Source organism: Ovis aries, chromosome 12 (genome assembly GCF_016772045.2).
Source record: "Ovis aries strain OAR_USU_Benz2616 breed Rambouillet chromosome 12, ARS-UI_Ramb_v3.0, whole genome shotgun sequence".
In the NCBI taxonomy this organism is placed as follows: domain Eukaryota; kingdom Metazoa; phylum Chordata; class Mammalia; order Artiodactyla; family Bovidae; genus Ovis; species Ovis aries.
In genome coordinates, this window is record NC_056065.1 from 49,782,381 (window position 1) to 49,799,365 (window position 16,985).

The 16,985-nt window shown below is 55.3% G+C and overlaps 1 protein-coding gene across 3 annotated transcripts in view; it reads left to right on the forward strand.

The window, feature by feature from the left end:
• Positions 1-16,985, forward strand: part of MORN1 (MORN repeat containing 1) — a 48,841-nt gene that overhangs the window by 18,848 nt on the left and 13,008 nt on the right. For all 3 annotated transcript variants that reach the window (XM_042257381.2, XM_027975746.3, XM_042257382.2), the window contains exons 9-10: positions 2,115-2,238; positions 2,582-2,706. In XM_042257381.2, coding sequence (XP_042113315.1) covers positions 2,115-2,238; positions 2,582-2,706 — 249 coding nt within the window. The remainder of the gene's footprint in view (positions 1-2,114; positions 2,239-2,581; positions 2,707-16,985) is intronic.

Below are 16,985 nucleotides of genomic sequence, written 5' to 3' on the forward strand. Positions count from 1 at the left end.
GTTGTCAGTTTCACTGATAAACAGCCTACTTTGGTTTCATTCATTTCTCTACTGTCTGCTTTTTATTTCATTAATTCCTATTTCGATCTTATTACTTCCTTGCCTCCGTTTAGTTTGGGTTGAATTTAATTTTCTTTTTTCACTTGTTAAGGTGGAATTGTTTCCAAGGTTATTTCATACTTTTCTTTTCTGATATAGAAGTTTGTTGCTATAAATTTCCCCCTTAGTACTACTTTAACTGCATCCTGCAAATTTTGATGTGGTATGCTTTCATTTTCATTCAATTTGAAATACTTTCTCATTTCCCTTTTGATTTCCTTTTAGACCCAAGAGTTATTTAGAAGTGTGTTGTTTCACTTCCAAATATTTGAAGATTTTCCAGAGATCTTTCTGTTACTGATTCTAACCTAATTCTATGTGGTTAGAGTCATACCTTGTATCTTAAATTCGCTTAAATTTTTGAGACTTGTATTACGGCTCAAAATATGGTCTGTTTTGGGGAAATGTTTGGAGTGCACTTTGAGAAGAGTGTAAATTCTGTTCTTGAGTGGAATTGGATAGGATATTCTGTAAATGTCAATCAAGTGTTGATATTTTTGGTGAGTTTGCTATATCCTTACTGATTTTATGTCTGTTTGTTCCCTGAGTCATTGACAGTGGTATATTGAAATCTCTGATTATGCTTGTGTTTCTATTTATTTCTGCTTTCATTTCTATCAATTTTAGCTTCATGTATTTTGAAACTGTGTTATTAGGGGCAAAAACATTTAGTATTTTTTATGTCATTTAATTAATTGACCATATCATTGTCTTCTTTATGCCTGCTAATAGTCTATGCTCTGACACCTACTTTCATTGATATTAATGCAGTCACTCAGTTTTCTTTTAACTGGTATCGGGGGAGAAGGCAATGGCACCCCACTCCAGTACTCTTGCCTGGCAAATCCCATGGACGGAGGAGCCTGGTGGGCTGCCGTCCATGAGGTTGCAAAGAGTTGGACACGACTGAAGCGACTTCAGCAGCAGCAGCAGCAGCAGCAGCAGCAGCAGCAGCAGCAGCAGCAGCAGCAGCATCCTCATCCGTGCTTTTACCTTTAACCTAGTCACGTCCTTATAGTTTAAATATATTATTTTGAAGGCAGCATATACCTAGGTCTTGCTTTTTTATCCATCTCTCTTTTAACTAAATGGTTTACACCATTCACATTTAATATAATTTTTAATACAGTAGGTTCAAACTCACCATTTTACAATTTCTTCCTTATTTGCCCTGACGGTTTTTTCCCCTTATATTCTATCCCTTTCTTTTTTGAATTAATTGAGGTTTTTTTTTTAAATTCCATTTTATCTCCTCTTCTGGATCATCAATTGTAACTCTTTTCTGTGTTGTTTTAGAGGATACTTTAAGGTTTACTTAAAGATGTAAATATACATCTTTACATTATCAGTCTAACTCCAAGTGGTATCATGCTCCTTCATGGATAGTATAAGGCTTTACAGTCTATGCTTCCTGTCTACAATACAATCTTTATGTTCTTGTTTCAGTAAATTTTACATTCATGTGTCTAATAAGCTTTATAACACGTAGGCCGTTTTTGTTTCAACAGTTGTTTATCTTTTGGGGAGTAGCTGACAAACAGAAAAGGAAGTTTCATCTGTCTCTAGATGCCATTTCTGGCTCTCACTGCTTCCTGTAGACACAGGTTTCCATTGCTACCATTTCCCTTCTGCCCAAAGGACTTAACTTTTAACGTTTCTTGTCATGTACGTCTGCTAGTGATAAGTTCTCTTCGCTCTCCTGCATCATGGTTTTGTTGCCACGTCAAAGATCTCGGCTCATCTTCCACTGCCACGTGGGGTTGCCTCTCTGCGCTGCTTTCCCCGAGAAGCCCGCCTTCATGTCTCTATGCAAACGTCCTTTTTCTCTGGGCCGTGCGCAGCTTGGCTGAGGGTGGAGTGGAGCTGAGGGTCCAGGAATGCAAGGGTAGGGCAAGGTGAGCATGGTTGCAGCCCCATCCGGTGCCCTGGTCCTCACAAAGGCCCAGGGAGACAGGGGTCCAGGTCCTGCTGCTCCACCCTCACAGCCCTCAGCAGCCTCTCTCTCCTTCTGGAAGGTGAGGATGGCCGGGAGTTGGAGATCTCCGCTGGCGTCCGGTACGTGCAGCTCCCAGCCTACTCGGAGGTCAGCTTTTTCAGAGTGGACGACGGCCTCAGGCAGACGCCCATCCAGACCCCTTTGTGAGTAAGGGTGGCCCTGGACAGCACCTGGGCAGGCACGGCAGGAGCTGTCCCTCCTTTACTCTGCGGAGGGTTGGCTGGAACTGTCCCGGCCCACGCCTCACACCAAGACGTGCGGGGTCACCACACTCTGATCTGGCGAAGGGGAAACCGAGGCCCCTTCTGACAGTGGTGGCAGAGCAAGGAAGGGGTCCTGGGCCAGGACAGCGAGGCAGGGAGGCCAAGTGAGACACTGTCCCTTCCCTCCTTCCTACCCCCTGGCCTCTGAGGAGCCACCCCAGCCCTTTCTCCTCCCTGGACTCCATATCTTTGCAGCTGCGTGATGCTGTCCTTCCCTCCACAGTGGATTCCAGTGCATCTCCTACCCTCTGTCCAGCCTGGAGTTCGAGGGCCCAGAGCCCAGAGCTGCCCTGGAAAGTGCCAGTGCCCTCTCACTGCTCCCTGAGGGGGACCCCAGTGGCCTGCCTGGTGAGTGGGGCTAACTGACGGGTCTGCGGTGGGCACCATGAGCTCAGGGAGGCACAGCTGACAGCAGTGTCCCCCAAACCTGGGTAGAAGGAAATGAAGTTGACCCCTGAGAACAGTGGACCTGGGAGACCTGGGATGTCCCAGGAGGACACACTCAGGCCTGGGCCAGACAGTTCCGAGGGCAGTCACTGTGGCCGGGGGTTTCAAGGCGGGCTAGGGGCGGCCGACCTGTGTCTAGGCTGCTGGACGAGCTCACAATGCAGATCCAGAGCCCCAGACGGGGAGGGGTGGGAGGTGAGTGGTCCAGGCTGCCGCACCGCTGTCCTGTGTACTCCACAAGCATGTCCCTTGTGGCCGTGAACGCAGAGTGAGGCCGTCTGTTTTTAACCTCTGTAGTTAGAGCTGAGGATCGAATCCTCTCACAAACCTGGGACTCTTAGTCGGGAGAGGGTGTGTTTTAGTTAAGGGAGGGCAGTGTCCCAGCTGTGGGGGTCCCGCCTGGTACCCCAGGTTCTCGACCCTTCTGGGAGGGCCTCTGGGTAATTGGAGCTGGGGTCCTCACAGGGCAGATGCATACTCTTCAATTTAGGGCCTCACATTCTCCTTCGCCTTGGTGACGCCCCGGGTGGGTAGGGGCATAGACTCGCCGCGTCCAGGGCCCGAGTCAGATGGAGCAGTGTCCAGACCAAGGCCTGGGTCCCTCCCTGCCAGGGTGGGCAGGGCTGGCTGGTTCAGGGGACCCTTGGCGACCTGGCCCAGGACCCTGTCTCTGCGTCCCCTTCTGTTTACGGAAGCAAATTTAGCTGCATTGTCGTTGTCATTGCCGTCATCCGAGAATGTGCTGGTGTTTCTACATAAAGGTGCTCACTGGGCAGCAGGCCCTCTGCCAGCCCAAGTGCGAGCCCCGCGTCAGTGACCATGTGCAGGCCCCTGGACTGGACCCAGCATGTGGGTGTCAAACCATAGAAAACTGCTTGTGGGGAAGCCAAGGGGTCCGCACCCACTCAGCTCCAGCCCCTTCGGCGCTTGCGGCTGAGTCACAGGCCCTGGGTGCTCAGCAGGAGCGACTCCGTCCCTTTCCGCCTGAACCTCCCTGGGGCTCAGCTCCGCTTCTACAAAATGAGGTGCTGTCAGCATCTGCCTGCAGGACGATGGACTGAGCCCGCCCGCGCCCTCTGCCCTACCACCAGGTCTGGCCCCGGACAGTGCCCTGAGGAGGGAGCAGGCCCCCATCTAGAGGGCACGGAGGACACTCCTCCTGTTTCTGCCCCTCTTAGGACTCAGTCTGCCCCTCATGGGAGTGGGTTCATGTGGGACCCTTCCAGGTGAAAGTCTCCACCCCCCACGATGACACCCACCAGCCCCCCATACCCCAGCCCCTCGGGCCTGTTGCTAGGGAGCCTGGGTCAGCCCAGGGTGGTGAACACTCTGCATCTGTCTGTCCTGTGGTGCACACTCCAACTCTGCTGCAAGGAGGTGAGCAGTCAGCCTCCAGTGAGAGAAACTCTAAGAGAGTAACAGAACACCCATCCTGAATGTTCACTGGAAGGACTGATGCTGAAGCTGAAGCTGAAGCTCCAACACGCTGGCCACCTGATGCAAAGAGCCGACTCATTAGAAAAGACCCTGATGCTGGGAAAGATTGAAGGCAAGAGGAGAAGGGAATGACAGAGGATGAGATGGTTGGTTGGCATCACTGACTCAATGGATATGAGTTTGAGCAAGCTCTGGGAGATGGTGAAGGACAGGGAAGCCTGGTGTGCTGTAGTCCATGGAGTCACAAAGAGACACAACTGAGCAACTGAACAACGACAACAACGACAGTTAAAACTTGTGAGTCATGTACATGGTCAGCAGGAAGGAGGGCCCAGGGTTCAGGGGGTCTGGGGGACACACAGTCAGACCTAGGGCCCTGGTGGGTGGAGCAAAGCCCTGAAATGGCCAGAGGAGTGGCCAAGCCTTCCCTAGTTCTGATAAAGCCTCCTTTTGTGACTATACAGGGATGTGTGTATATGGGCTCAGTCTCAGTCGTGTCCGAACACATGGACGATATAGCCCGCCAGGCTCCTCCATCCACAGGAATTCCCAGGCAAAAATACTGGAGTGGGCAGCCATTCCCTCCTCCAGGGTACCTTCCTCACTCAGGGATCAAACCCACATCTCCTGGGTCTCCCATATTGCAGGTGGATTCTTTACCATCGCACCACCTGGGAAGCCCAGCAATGTGAGGATAGATATCTTTAACTTTTAAGTTTTCTTTATCCCTCCCTCGTCCTGAAGGAAACCAGAGAGCGCAGTGTTCTGGGACAGCTCCACCATAAGAGCAGCACAAACCAGGAGTCGTTTCCACATCAGGTGAATGTCTGTATCTCAGAACCAGGAAAACAGCCCTTTCCCCCTCACACTCACCCCAGCACAGCCATGACCCTTTCTTGCTTGGTTCTTAGACCCAGACCTTCACTAGGGACCCGAGCCCTTTCTCCAGCCTGTTGAGGGCCCCAGGGGTCTCAGGTGGCTGTCTCTGCCTGTGTGCTCCCCTGGGTGAGGTCTGACAGGGGCAGGACATAGCACGGAGGGTGGCCCCTGCTGAGTCTCAGGCCGGGGGCATTGCCATGGGCCCAGCCTGGAGAATGTCTCTTCAGGTTGCTGGTCGCAGCCAGGATCCCTGCACAAAGTGGTCTCAAGAACAGCCCAGTGGGTTTCAGATCAAAGATAACCCAGCACAAGTCCTAGAAGAAACTTGAGCCAATAGAACCTCTGAGGTGACTGTTCCTACTGAAGCGACTTACAGGGACCACCCCCCCAACCAGAAGAGTCCAGTGAAATATCCAGCTTCCCCCCCAGAGTTGTAAGCACTACTGATTGCCTGTTGTGACCAGCACAGCCTGATATGGGGCAGCTCTCACCAAAGCCTAGTCACCAGGCCCCTTGTGCTCATCGGCAGCCTCATTGTGGTCACCTGTCTCTCAGTGACCAAGGACTCCTGCCTCTGTTTCCTATTCTGCTACTCTCTGCACCACCTCATGGCCCTTGAGGGTTGCACAAGTGCCAGCCATCACTGCCGTATTCCAGCTAGCAGGAAGAGGGAAGCATGAGGAGTCAGAAGCCCTTCCCTTCTAAAAAGCTTCCTGGGGTTATTCCCACTGCTGCTTACACCTCACTGGCCAGAACTTGGTCACAGGACCCCACTAGGCCGTGCGGAGACAAGAAGCAGTTTGCCAGCTTGGACCAGGTTCTACTACCAGAGAAGAAGCGGAGGCTGGATATTTCTCGTCATCTGCCAAGTGGTTTGAAGCCCAAATCAGAAGCCCCATCATCTTGCTGTACCACCAGGCCCTGGAGGGCGCAGAGCTGGACAGGACACAGCCTGTGGGCAAGGACCTGGGCCTCCTGCCACCTCCGTGCAAGTACCCCCCACCTCCTCCTACATCTCCTTGTAGAAAGCAGGCCCATTTGTGACCCCTGCCTGTCCCCAACCTTACCCTCCAGCCCCATGACAGAACTGTAGGCTGGGGTGCCATCGCCTTCTCCATCAGTACCTGCTGGTCTAACAGAATCAGCATCTTCACCACCAGCCCATTTTACCAAACCCGTTAACACCCAACTCCAGAACTCTTGCCTGGAAAATCCCATGGACAGAGGAGCCTGGTAGGCTGCGGTCCATGGGGTCGCAAAGAGTCAGACACGACTGAGCGACTTCCCTTTCACTTTTCACTTTCATGCATTGGAAAAGGAAATGGCAACCCACTCCAGTGTTCTTGCCTGGAGAATCCCAGGGACGGGGGAGCCTCGTGGGCTCCCGTCTATGGTCACACAGAGTCGGACACAACTCAAGTGACTTAGCAGCAGCAGGTACCGAGGGAGATGGTGTGGTTGTGCCATGGGGATGTCGCAGCCTCGGGAGCTGACAAGGGGCCCCTGGGCCTACTCAGTGGGGCAGGCCAGCCAGGGCTGAATGCTGGGGATCAGGAGCCACCAACCCCGGGCCCTGCCCTGAGCCGAGGCCCCTTGGGCGTGTCCAGCTGACCCTGGCAGGGGCACCTGCTACCCTGCTTCTAGAGGAAGCCCTGCATTCAGTGAGCAGATGAGGGGAGCTGCTATGGCCTCCTGCCCACCTCCCTTCCCACCCTGGAGCACAAGGTCAGGTTCAAACCCTGGAGTGGTTAGGGGTCTCCCAGAGGTCGGCTGCCCCAGGAAAGGAGGGAGGAAAGACAGCCCTGAGCAGAAGCCTCGAAGCTGAGGCTGACCACAAGTTAGAACGGAACCCGCATCGTCTTACATTTAAAAGCAGCTTTCCTGTTTCAACTTGTTCTGACAGCCCAGACGTGCATGAGCACAGACCCCAGCCGGCAGGTGCAGCTACAGGGGCTCGGCACCCCTGTGCTCCCACCCTGCACCCCAAACTTCTCTGGGCAGAAGAAAATGTAGCCTCCTGGTCAGTGGATCAGAACTGTGGGTGTGCGGGGCCTGTTTACAAAGGAGGGGCCACTGGGAAGCACCCCCACTCAGGGTCTCACCCCCGACTCCAGCCTCCCGCAGGCCTCCTGCCCTGGGGGCTCAGCCCTCACCTGCTCCAGCCCCAGCGGGGCCAGGCTCTCACAGATGGCGGGTCAGCACTCTACTCCCGCATCCGCAGGCAATTAGGAAAACGAACCTCTGAGAACTTGGCTTCCAATTATACAAATAAGTGAAACGAGGAGAGAAAATGCTTTCCCTTTCCAAAGGCCTAATGTCAGTAGTACGTAATTCAAAACTGTGTTTTATTATTTTGTTGACATGAAATATTTCAGTTGTTTAATTGTTTTTAACTTTTGAATAGACAAGTTGCTTTCTGTTGAGAATAAAAGACGATGTCATAGACGTGGACTATTGCCAGATATTCTAAACCCTAATTTGGTTAAATTATAGCACCCAGATTTTTGTAACAAAGCACATTGATTTTATATTCAAAAAAAATTTTTTATATTTAGTCTCTTAACCTTTTGTAATTCCCACCCACAGCTTTAAATGGTGCAGCCCTTTTGTGTTAATTGTTGTCAGTGGGGTGTCTGCCTCACCCCCCAGTAATTTAAGTCCATTGAATCCTAATGCAGGTGCTGCTAATTGCTAGAGGGACATTGTGAGGCTAGCAGAGCCCGGGTGGCTCAGACAATCCCCTGTAAATTGGATTTGGGAACCTAAAAAACGCCAAAGCAGGGAGGGAGAACCTCAGATTGCTGTTTTGTTTTTTTTCTTTTTTTTTTTTTTTTGTTGTTGGTTTTTTGAATGCACAAAACCCTACCAGGAAATGTTTCCAGTTGATCTGAGTGGCCCTCATTTTCACTGTTGAACATGGTTTTGAGTGTCCATCAGAGGGGATCTGTGAGACGATTTTAAAAACCAAGGTGCCCTTTGCCACTAATCCAGTCTTGCCAATAAAAGTGACGGAATGCATAGCAGAAATCTTCTGGAAATTTCATTGCCTCTTGGGGTGATAACGCATTTTAATATTAATTGTCTATGGTTAATTATGGCAGAATTAGCATGAAAGATCCGTATTTTTAAAGGAAAATTTGTGCTATAAATTTCTTGTCTAGGAATTGTCCCAGCTAGAAGGAACGTCCCAGGGAAATATAAAAAGATTCCGCACTGCTTCCAGGGCCAATGCTGTGGAGGACAAGGGAAGTGAACTCAGATGGGAGGGAGCTGCCTGCCTGGAACCCACATCAGAGGGGTAGGGGCTGCAGGCCCCCGAGACCACAGCTTCTGGGAGCCAGGGCCTCAGAGGGTGCCCTCCCTGGCAGCTCTCCTGGACACAGCCTTCTGGCCCTGCGGCAATCCTGCGGTCTGGGAGCCCAGGGAGGAAGAGGGGTCCGTCTGCAGGGAAGTGGGGGCCTGACCTCCAGCATCCAATGGGAGCCCCCTCCGGCTCCTCCTTCCCACAACTTGATGCCTGGTCTGGGGCCAGCCAGGAGCTGCAGGGCACCAAGCCCTCCATGTGTTTTGCAGCCCCGTGGGCCTGGGCATGGGCAGCAGAAGGACTCTGGTGCTGCCTTGGACACCCTATACCCTTTGGCCCCTGATGGTGGGTCTCTGGCATCTGTCCAGTGGGCCGCATGAGGTGGAGAGAAAAAGGGAGGTGAGTGTGCACCCAGGCTCCCTGTGCAGCCAAGGTCTGGTATGGCCACGAACCTGCGCACCCATGTGGATGCTCACCCTGGGTGCCCCTGTGTCCTTAGAAAGGACTGAACCGTAGGTGACCTGAACAAGCCTCCTGGCAACATGGCGCCTGGCCCCCATCTCAGCCCCAGGTCACAGCCTCTGAGACAAGGACCCCACTGCTGGGATCGTCCAGTGGGCTCTCTTCATGACCTTGGGAGTCATGGGGGCCCAGACCACTTAGAACCACCAGACCAGCCAGGGTGGTCACTTATTTGCTTCCTGGTCTCCCTCACGTTCAGATTCTGGCCAGGAAGCCAACTAACTAGCCAGTGGCTGCTGGCAGCTTCCAGGATCAGATGGGGTGGCCTCCCCCTCCATCACCCCTTCTGCCTCCCACCTGGGTGCCCCCGTGGGGCTGCCCATCTTCTGTGGTCAGAGCCCCCGCCTGTCTGCACCCTCACCCCAGGGGTTCCCATAGGAACAGTTTCTGCCCCCCCCATTACCCTACTAAGTCACCGAACCCCTTCCTCCGTTGGCCAAAATGCTGCCTGTAGGCCCCTGTCCACAGGGAACACCCATAACGCCGCGCTGGGTCAGGCTCCTGCACTGATTGAATGAGATGCCGCAGCTGGTCAATGGGTCCACGGCCTGGAGGGGAGGCACAGGGGCTCGTGGTACACAGTGTGGCCCCTGGGGTCCAGTAGCAGCTTCAACCAGGAGACTATGGAGGGTGGGAGGCAAGGTGGGTGCCCTAACTTGTCCAGGGCTCCCCACGAGAGGCCAGGAGCCAGCCTCTGTCAGGAAGCGCATGCCAAAGGCACCCGGGATGGAGGAAGGGGTCTACTTGGGGGGTTACTGTGGTCTCAGGGGCAGCAGGGCAGGCCTGAGCTGGGCCCCAGGGATGGGGGCAGAGTCAAGACTGGGTGACTAGGAGGAGGGGCCTGGGCCAGGTGAGGGGCTGCACTTGTGGGGGTGTGTGTGCACACGTAAGTCTCTGTACACACGTATGTGTGTGTGTGCATTGGAGTCTGGGGGCCTCGCACTGGGGAGAGTTTTCCCTGTGACAGTCTCGTGTGTGTGTGAGTGTGTGCACGCTCTTATGTGTGCATGTGACTGTACTCTCGCCCCTCAGTCAGGGCACGGTTCCCAGAGCAGTGCGGCGAAGAGGGTGAGTCTTGTGGCCTCCTTGCGTCCTGCCCCCAACCCCCTCACCCCCCAAAACCCCCCACCCCCCCAACTTCCCCCCACCGCCAGCTGCTCCCAGGCACCTGGTAGCTGGAGCCCCTATAAGCCTTTTCTTGAAGCCTCGGAATCAGCACCTGTTTTTGGCTGTGCTAGATCTTTCCTGTGGAACACAACTGTCTCTCCAGTTGTGGTGTATAGGTTTTAGAGTGTGGGGTCAGTAGTCGTGGCCCACATACTTGCTTGTCCCATGGCATGTAAATCTTAGTTCCCTGACGAAGGATCAAACCTGTGTTCCCTGCATTGGAAGGCAGATTCTTAACTGCTGGGCTGCCAGGGAAGCCCCACTTTTTCTCTTTAAAGGCAGTTTGCTGTCTCCGTTCCTCCCTTCCTCAGAGCTCGGGTCTTGTGCCAACCCTGCCCTGTGCAGGAGGGGGCTGGAGGCAGAGATAGCATGACCAGGCCCCACATGCCAGCCACAAGCTCCTGGCCTGATGGTCTCCTAGAGAGAGCGACAAACACCCCTCCACTCTTCTGGAAGAACAGAAGCACGCGAGTTCCCTCTTGTGAAGAAGTACAAGCCCCGCCCAGTCCGAGGCTGACTCAATCACTCCAAAAGACAAGCTTCTGCCCCTGGAGACCCCAGGCCTCCCCCGCAGCCATCCAGCCTCCCCTGCCTGCTGGCTGGTCCCTGCAGTGACCCTCATGGTGGAAAGCAGTTGCCACTTGTCCTGCTTCAGGCTGCTTCATGGCCCCTGAGGCCTCTGAACAGGGCCATCTGAGACCTCAAGGACGGTTGTCATTAAAGTGGTAGCTTCAGAAACAGCAAGTTCCCAGCATGTAAAAGGACACATCTCTATAGGAGAGACCTTGGGCAAGCGTCCTTGGGCCACTCCTGGGGTCCACCCAGGAGGGTCTACTCCTCCACCCAGGACGAGGCTACTGCTTAGCGAGCCACCTGCACGAGACAAAGTGGACTCACAGGGAACACCCAGGGGCCACTGGCTGCTTTCCAGTCTCTGGCCAAGGACTGGGGGATGGATGGGAACCTGTGGGCTAGTGGGCACCTCCAGGAGCTGCTACAGTGCTGCACTTGATAGGCCAGCAAATTTGGAAAACTCAGCAGTGGCCACAAGACTGGAAAAGGTCGGTTTTCATTCCAATCCCAAAGAAGGGCAATGCCAAAGAATGTTCAAACTACCATACAATTGCACTCATTCCACACGCTAACAAGGTTATGTTCAAAATCCTTCAAGCCAGGCTTCAACAGTACATGAACCAAGAATTCCCAGATGTGCAACCTAGATTAAGAAAAGGCAGAGGAACCAGAGATCAAATTGCCAACATTCACTGGATTATGGAGAAAGCAAGGGAGTTCCAGCAAAACATCTGCTTCATTGACTACATTAAAGCCTTTGATTGTGTGGATCACAGCAAACTGTGGAAAATTCTTAAAGAGATGGGAGTACCAGACCACCTTACCTGTTTCCTGAGAAACCTGTATGTGGGTCAAGAAGCAACAGTTATAACCAGACATGGAACAGACTGGTTCAAAATTGGGAAAGGAGTATGTCAAGGCTGTGTATGATCTGCAGCCACCCACCAGGGGAACTGGAGGTTCCACATGCCCACCCTTCCCAGGCCAGGCCAGGCCAGGTTACAGTCCTCTGGCTGGCCTGGAAATTCTTGAGTTTGAAAATCTCATATTAAAAAAATAAGCTGAGTCCCCCAGCTGGGAAGAGGGCCCAGTTACAGATAAGGCTCTGTGTTCCCCACACGGAGAATTTATTTCTAGGGCTGATCTTAGGCCCATGTCTCCATCCCAGGTGCAGGCAGCCTGGACAAGCACAACCAGGATGGAGGCGGGCGCCCTTCCAGGGGCTCCTGAGGGAACTGCAGGCCCAGCCTGGGGCTCTTCAAAGACAAACTGGGCACCTGCCTCCACGGCGGCACCAGCCGAGCAGCAGGCACCTTGACCAGAGCTGGCTGTCCTCAGTTTCCTCCTCTCTAAACAAGGAGACAATGGCGGCTCTTCTAGGCTGAGGTGAGGGTTCCATGTGTGTAAACCACCTGGGAAGAGCTTAGCAAAGGACCTGGCCCCTGGAGAGTGCAGAGTGACCCTACCGTGGAGGTGAGAACAGTTGTGGTGGTGATGACAGTGATGATGATGCTGGTGATGGAGGTGATATGATGGTGGTGATGGTGATGAAGATGGTGAAGTAGTGGTGATGAGGATGATGATGGTGTTGATGAAGACGGTGATGATGGTGATGGGATGATGGTAGTCAGGGTGGTGAGGACAATGCAGCAGGCAGAGCTGGTCCTAAGGACACCTAAGAACTGAGGCCATAGAGCCAGGAGGGACTGTCCAGGAGAAGCAGGCTTCACTCCTCAGGGTATCAGCATCCAAACAAGGTGTGGAAGGAGGTCTAGGGAGGAGCGTGTTTGGGGTTGGAGGAGCCAGCGGAGGTGAGCAAAGAGAAGCTGGAGAAAGGCCCAGGTAGACGGGGACCCTGGGAGATGGGGAGGAGCCAGGAGGAAATGGATGAGGCTCTGGCTTTGTTCTCTGTACAGAAACAATCCCCACTTGGTGAAGGATGCTCACAGCATAACCTTAGAGAGCATGTGTTGTCCAGGGGGTGCCAGGTGGGTCAGAAAGCAGGACTCTGGGTGGATGTCAGCCATGCTTGGGGCACAGTAGCCCATCCACTCTGGTCCCTGCCACATGGACCCACCTGCAGGGTTTTGAGGCAGTTGTGGCCTCAAACAACCAAGACCCATGGCCTTTCTTACCTCCTCCCCTCCTGAACCATCTGGTATCAAGTGGTTCATGGGCACCAGAATTGACTCCTGGCTCCAAGGTCAGGAGGGCAGGACTGAGAGGGGCTAAGGGTCCCTGCTCTGATCACCTGGGGGGCTCAGGGTGCACTCGACTTTCCCAGCCACACCGCTCACCCCATCAGCCAACAGGACAGACTGACCTGTCAGATGTCAGCGGCTCGGAGCTGCTCATCCCTGACTCCAGTATTTCTGTCCTGTCGTCTCCCTGGACAGGAGCATGGGTCCACTGCAGGGGGAGCCCCAGCCCTCGGGCCTACTGCATGGGAAGTGAAGTCCAGATGGCTCTGCAGGATGTGGCCGCCAGGACGGATGTTGGGGGAGCTCACCCAGACATCCAGGTTGCTCCCTTCGGCTGGTTCACTGAATGTACGTGGAAGAGCCTGGACAGCTTCCAGTGACTGTGGGGGGGTGGCACTTTCTCTTTCCTCCACCTCCCCTTCCCCCCAGGAGCCACGACAGGGCTGAGGAGGAGCCCTGTGGGGAAGGGTCACTCAAGAGGTTTTTGACAGACGTTAGGAAGCCCTCCCAGGCAAACACCACTGACTGGACCGAGGCCTGGTCTGTAGGGGCAGCTCCGTTGTTCGGGGGTGAGGTCGGCACCCTCGACCACATCCACAGGTTGCCATCAGGCAGCCCATGGAGAGGGTCACAGGGCAGTGGCCCTGAGGCTGGAGGCCTCTTGGGCAAGGGAGTGTGAGAGTCGGGACTTGTGTGTGCGTATGTGTGTGTGTGCACACCTGTGCCAGGTGGGGAGGCAGCTGACCGGCTGAAGACAGACCCTCCAGGCCAGACCCCAGGCCCCAGCAGAGTTGTGTGTGCCCAGGGACAAACGGGGCCCAGAAGGCTGGCACACAACTCAGAGGGAGCTGTTGCCCAGGTCCTGGGCAGCTGGAGAACGGCAGAGAGATCCCCCCCCCCAACCCTCAGGCTGCCTCCCCTGCCCTTGGCCATCAAGACCCAGGGCCCCAGGTGTCCTTCCTGCATGGACCTCCCTGCTTTCCGGCTGCCGGCTGCCAGCTACCTGCGTGTCCGTCTCAGTAACCAGCCAGCCCCTTGCTGATGGAGTCTACCCTGAGACTGGCTTGGTGTGTCTGGTCACCAACAGATGGGCCAGCTGGTCCTCTTCAGGCTGATAACCTCCTAGGGGCACAAGTCTTGTGAGAGAGCAAACGTCCTGCCTGGAGCCAGCTATCCCAGAGACACTGGGCCCACAGTAGCGGCGCTTATTCCCGAGGTCTCTGTGCCTCCTGTGTCCTACACAGGTGATTAGGGAGTCTAATTGAGTCGGCTGTAAAAAGATAATTAATTGGCATTTCCCTCCCGGAGAGGTCAAGCTGCCCGCTCTCCCTGGCCAGCTCGGCCTCCTGCTCCCTGGAGGCAGCACAGTGACCTTTATTTTGCTGATAAAGCCTTAATTGATGTAATTAAAATCGACAGAAAGGTTCGGAAGTCACTCCAGAGAGCTGGAGTCGCGAACCTGCTTGCGAGGCCACCTGGCTGGGGAGGCTACTGAAACGCACCAGGAGCTGCCCCAAGGGCCTCGGAGGCCCAGGCAGGACCCTCGCCCAGGAGTGATGACCCTTTCAGGACATGAGGGGTAGGGGCTGTCTCCCTCTCCTGCAGCATCCTCAGGACTCGGGTACACTTAAAGTGGCCACTTGGCCCACACACACTCGGCCAGGAGAACGGCTAGCCTGTCCCCACCAGGGAAGGCAGTGGGCAACCAGAGGCCTGGCGGGGTCTCTGTGGCCAAGTCTGTTGTCAGAAGTGGGGTCCTCCCTCCCGTGGGGCACCCACCTCTCCTATGGGTGGTTCAAACTCTCGAGACCAGGTTGGACACAGGGCAGACAGGGTCGGGAGGGGTCATCACACCCATAGCAAGGACCTGATGGGGAGGCATGGGCGGAGGCCAGCAGCACCAAGGGCCAGAGGGCTCAGCACAGCTCAGCCATGAGTGAGGATAGGACCAGCTCATGCTCGAGGTACAGGCAGAGATGGATCCATGTGCTGGAGCATGAGGGGTGGACTGAACATCCAGAGCCTGGAACTGAAAGGCTCGGCGGGCTGGCAATCACCAGGGAGGGCAGTGGGCAGCTGGGGGGTTCCCCTGAGAGGTATGAGACTTGTGAGCGGAGGTGTCAAGGAGTAGCCAGGCGTCCAGCATGGGCAGTGCGTGTCTGTGCGGATGGACACCCCTCCCCCATCTCCTGTGCCCAGGATCCCAACTCCAAAGGCAGACCCCCCCAACCCTTGGTGGGACCACCCCAGCCCCCAGCCCCAGGCCAGGGTCCACATGTCCCCAAATCTAGAAGGTTCCCTCCTAGGACTGCAGGTAGAGCTACCTATGGGGTTTCAGCTGGACAGCGCCAGGTTCTGTCACTCAACAAAAGGGTCTTGGAGCCCTTCCTCTTCTGTCGCTGAATGGTAAGCAGGCATCCTGGGGGTCAGGGTGCCCACCCTCATGGCTCAGGCAGAGGCGTCCTGAGCTGCTGTCAGGGTCTCAGCATCCCCTCCTCGCCACATCCGCCCACTTGGTTTCAGAGTCATGTGTGCACCCAGAGCACTGGAGTCTCACTCCACGGTCCAGCCCCACTTCCTCAGTCCCTCCTCACTCGTGGGGAGGACGCAGGAGCACCCGTGCTCCGGGCGGCCTACAGGGTCGGGAGGACTGGCCGGCCTCTTCCAGCAGCCCCGTTGGTGCCCAGAGCCGGGGGTGGCAGCTCAGGCTTAGTGTGGATGTGCATGGACTTGCACACCAGCTTGTTTCCACACAGGCCCCTAGTCCCCAGCACCCTGATACGGTGCTTTGTGGGCCTAGGTCTGGTTGCTGCCCAGGAGGAACCATGGCCTCAGCAAGCCCAGCTCTGTCTGGGGCCCACTAGCCGGTCACCTTGGCAGAGGACACAGCACTGGTCTTTACTGTCCAGAGGTGGGAGACGTTAGCTCACGCGAAGCCGCACGGAAGCCGCGGTGCGTTAAGAGCTGGAAACGATTCCGTCAGCAGCGCGTTCCTGTCGCTGCCCAGGACATCCACAGTGCCCGGGCAGCTGAGCTGACAGGGAAACGGCGTGCACAGAGGACGTCCTTGGGGGAGCAAAGATTCTGCTTTTATAATGTGCTGTAACAATGAGATTAAGACCCCGCTGAGAGAAATAATTCCCCACCTGTAATTTGGAAATACTTCTGGGGGTCTGTCTCCACCTCTCCCTGCAGAAGCTGGGCTCCAGGGAAGGGATGTTAATGCCTGCATCCCAGGGCCCCATCCAGAGTATGGAGGAGAGACCCCTCCACTCGCTCAGACCCCCCTAGGGGGCCGATGAAGAAACACCCCTCCACTCACTCAGACCCCCACCGAGGGGGTCAATGAAGGGTTCACCCTGCAGAGTCGGCTGGCAGGAGTGTCCAGCCAACTCCCCTTGGCCCCTACCCACTTGTGTACACGTGGGCAGGGCCCTTGGGGCAGAGGATGGTCAGAAGAGCCCTGAGTCCATCCGCATATGAGAGCAAGCCTGATGTACGTCTGTTTGGGACGGTCGTGGGGTGGCCCTGCACAGCACCACACCGAGGGTCCCCTGCAGGCAGAAGAGACACGGGGAAGGGGAGCGGTAGAAGCACTCCCTGTGGCCGTCACACCTTAGGACTCCTGGGGGAGGGGCTGGAGGAAGCCAGGGTGGGCAGGGGTCCCAGTGGGGTCCCTGTCACAGGACAGGCAGATTAAACCCAACGCTCTGATGTTCTCCAGCACTAGAGGGTTTCAGGTCACCTTGGGGGGCAGCTTCCCTTGTGGGGCTCATAGCTGTGGGCCCTTCCATGCTCTATGCTTGCCACAGATGAGGTCTGACGTCACCACATGGGGTAGACCTCATTGAGGAGGCATGTCCTCCCAGGCTCTGCCTGGCTGAGCACAAGGCCTCTGACCCGGGGCCTGTCCTGTCCTGTCCAGGACACCCAGGGCCTCAGTGGCACAGGTGTTGTGACAGGAGACCCCCCTCAGCCCCAAAGCACCACCTGCCAGGCCTCGTGGTGGACCGCAGACAAAGGGGCATCGAAGAGCAGGGGACCCAAAACCACACCCCATGGGGCCCTGTGTCTATACCAGCCCAGCCACTCCCCTG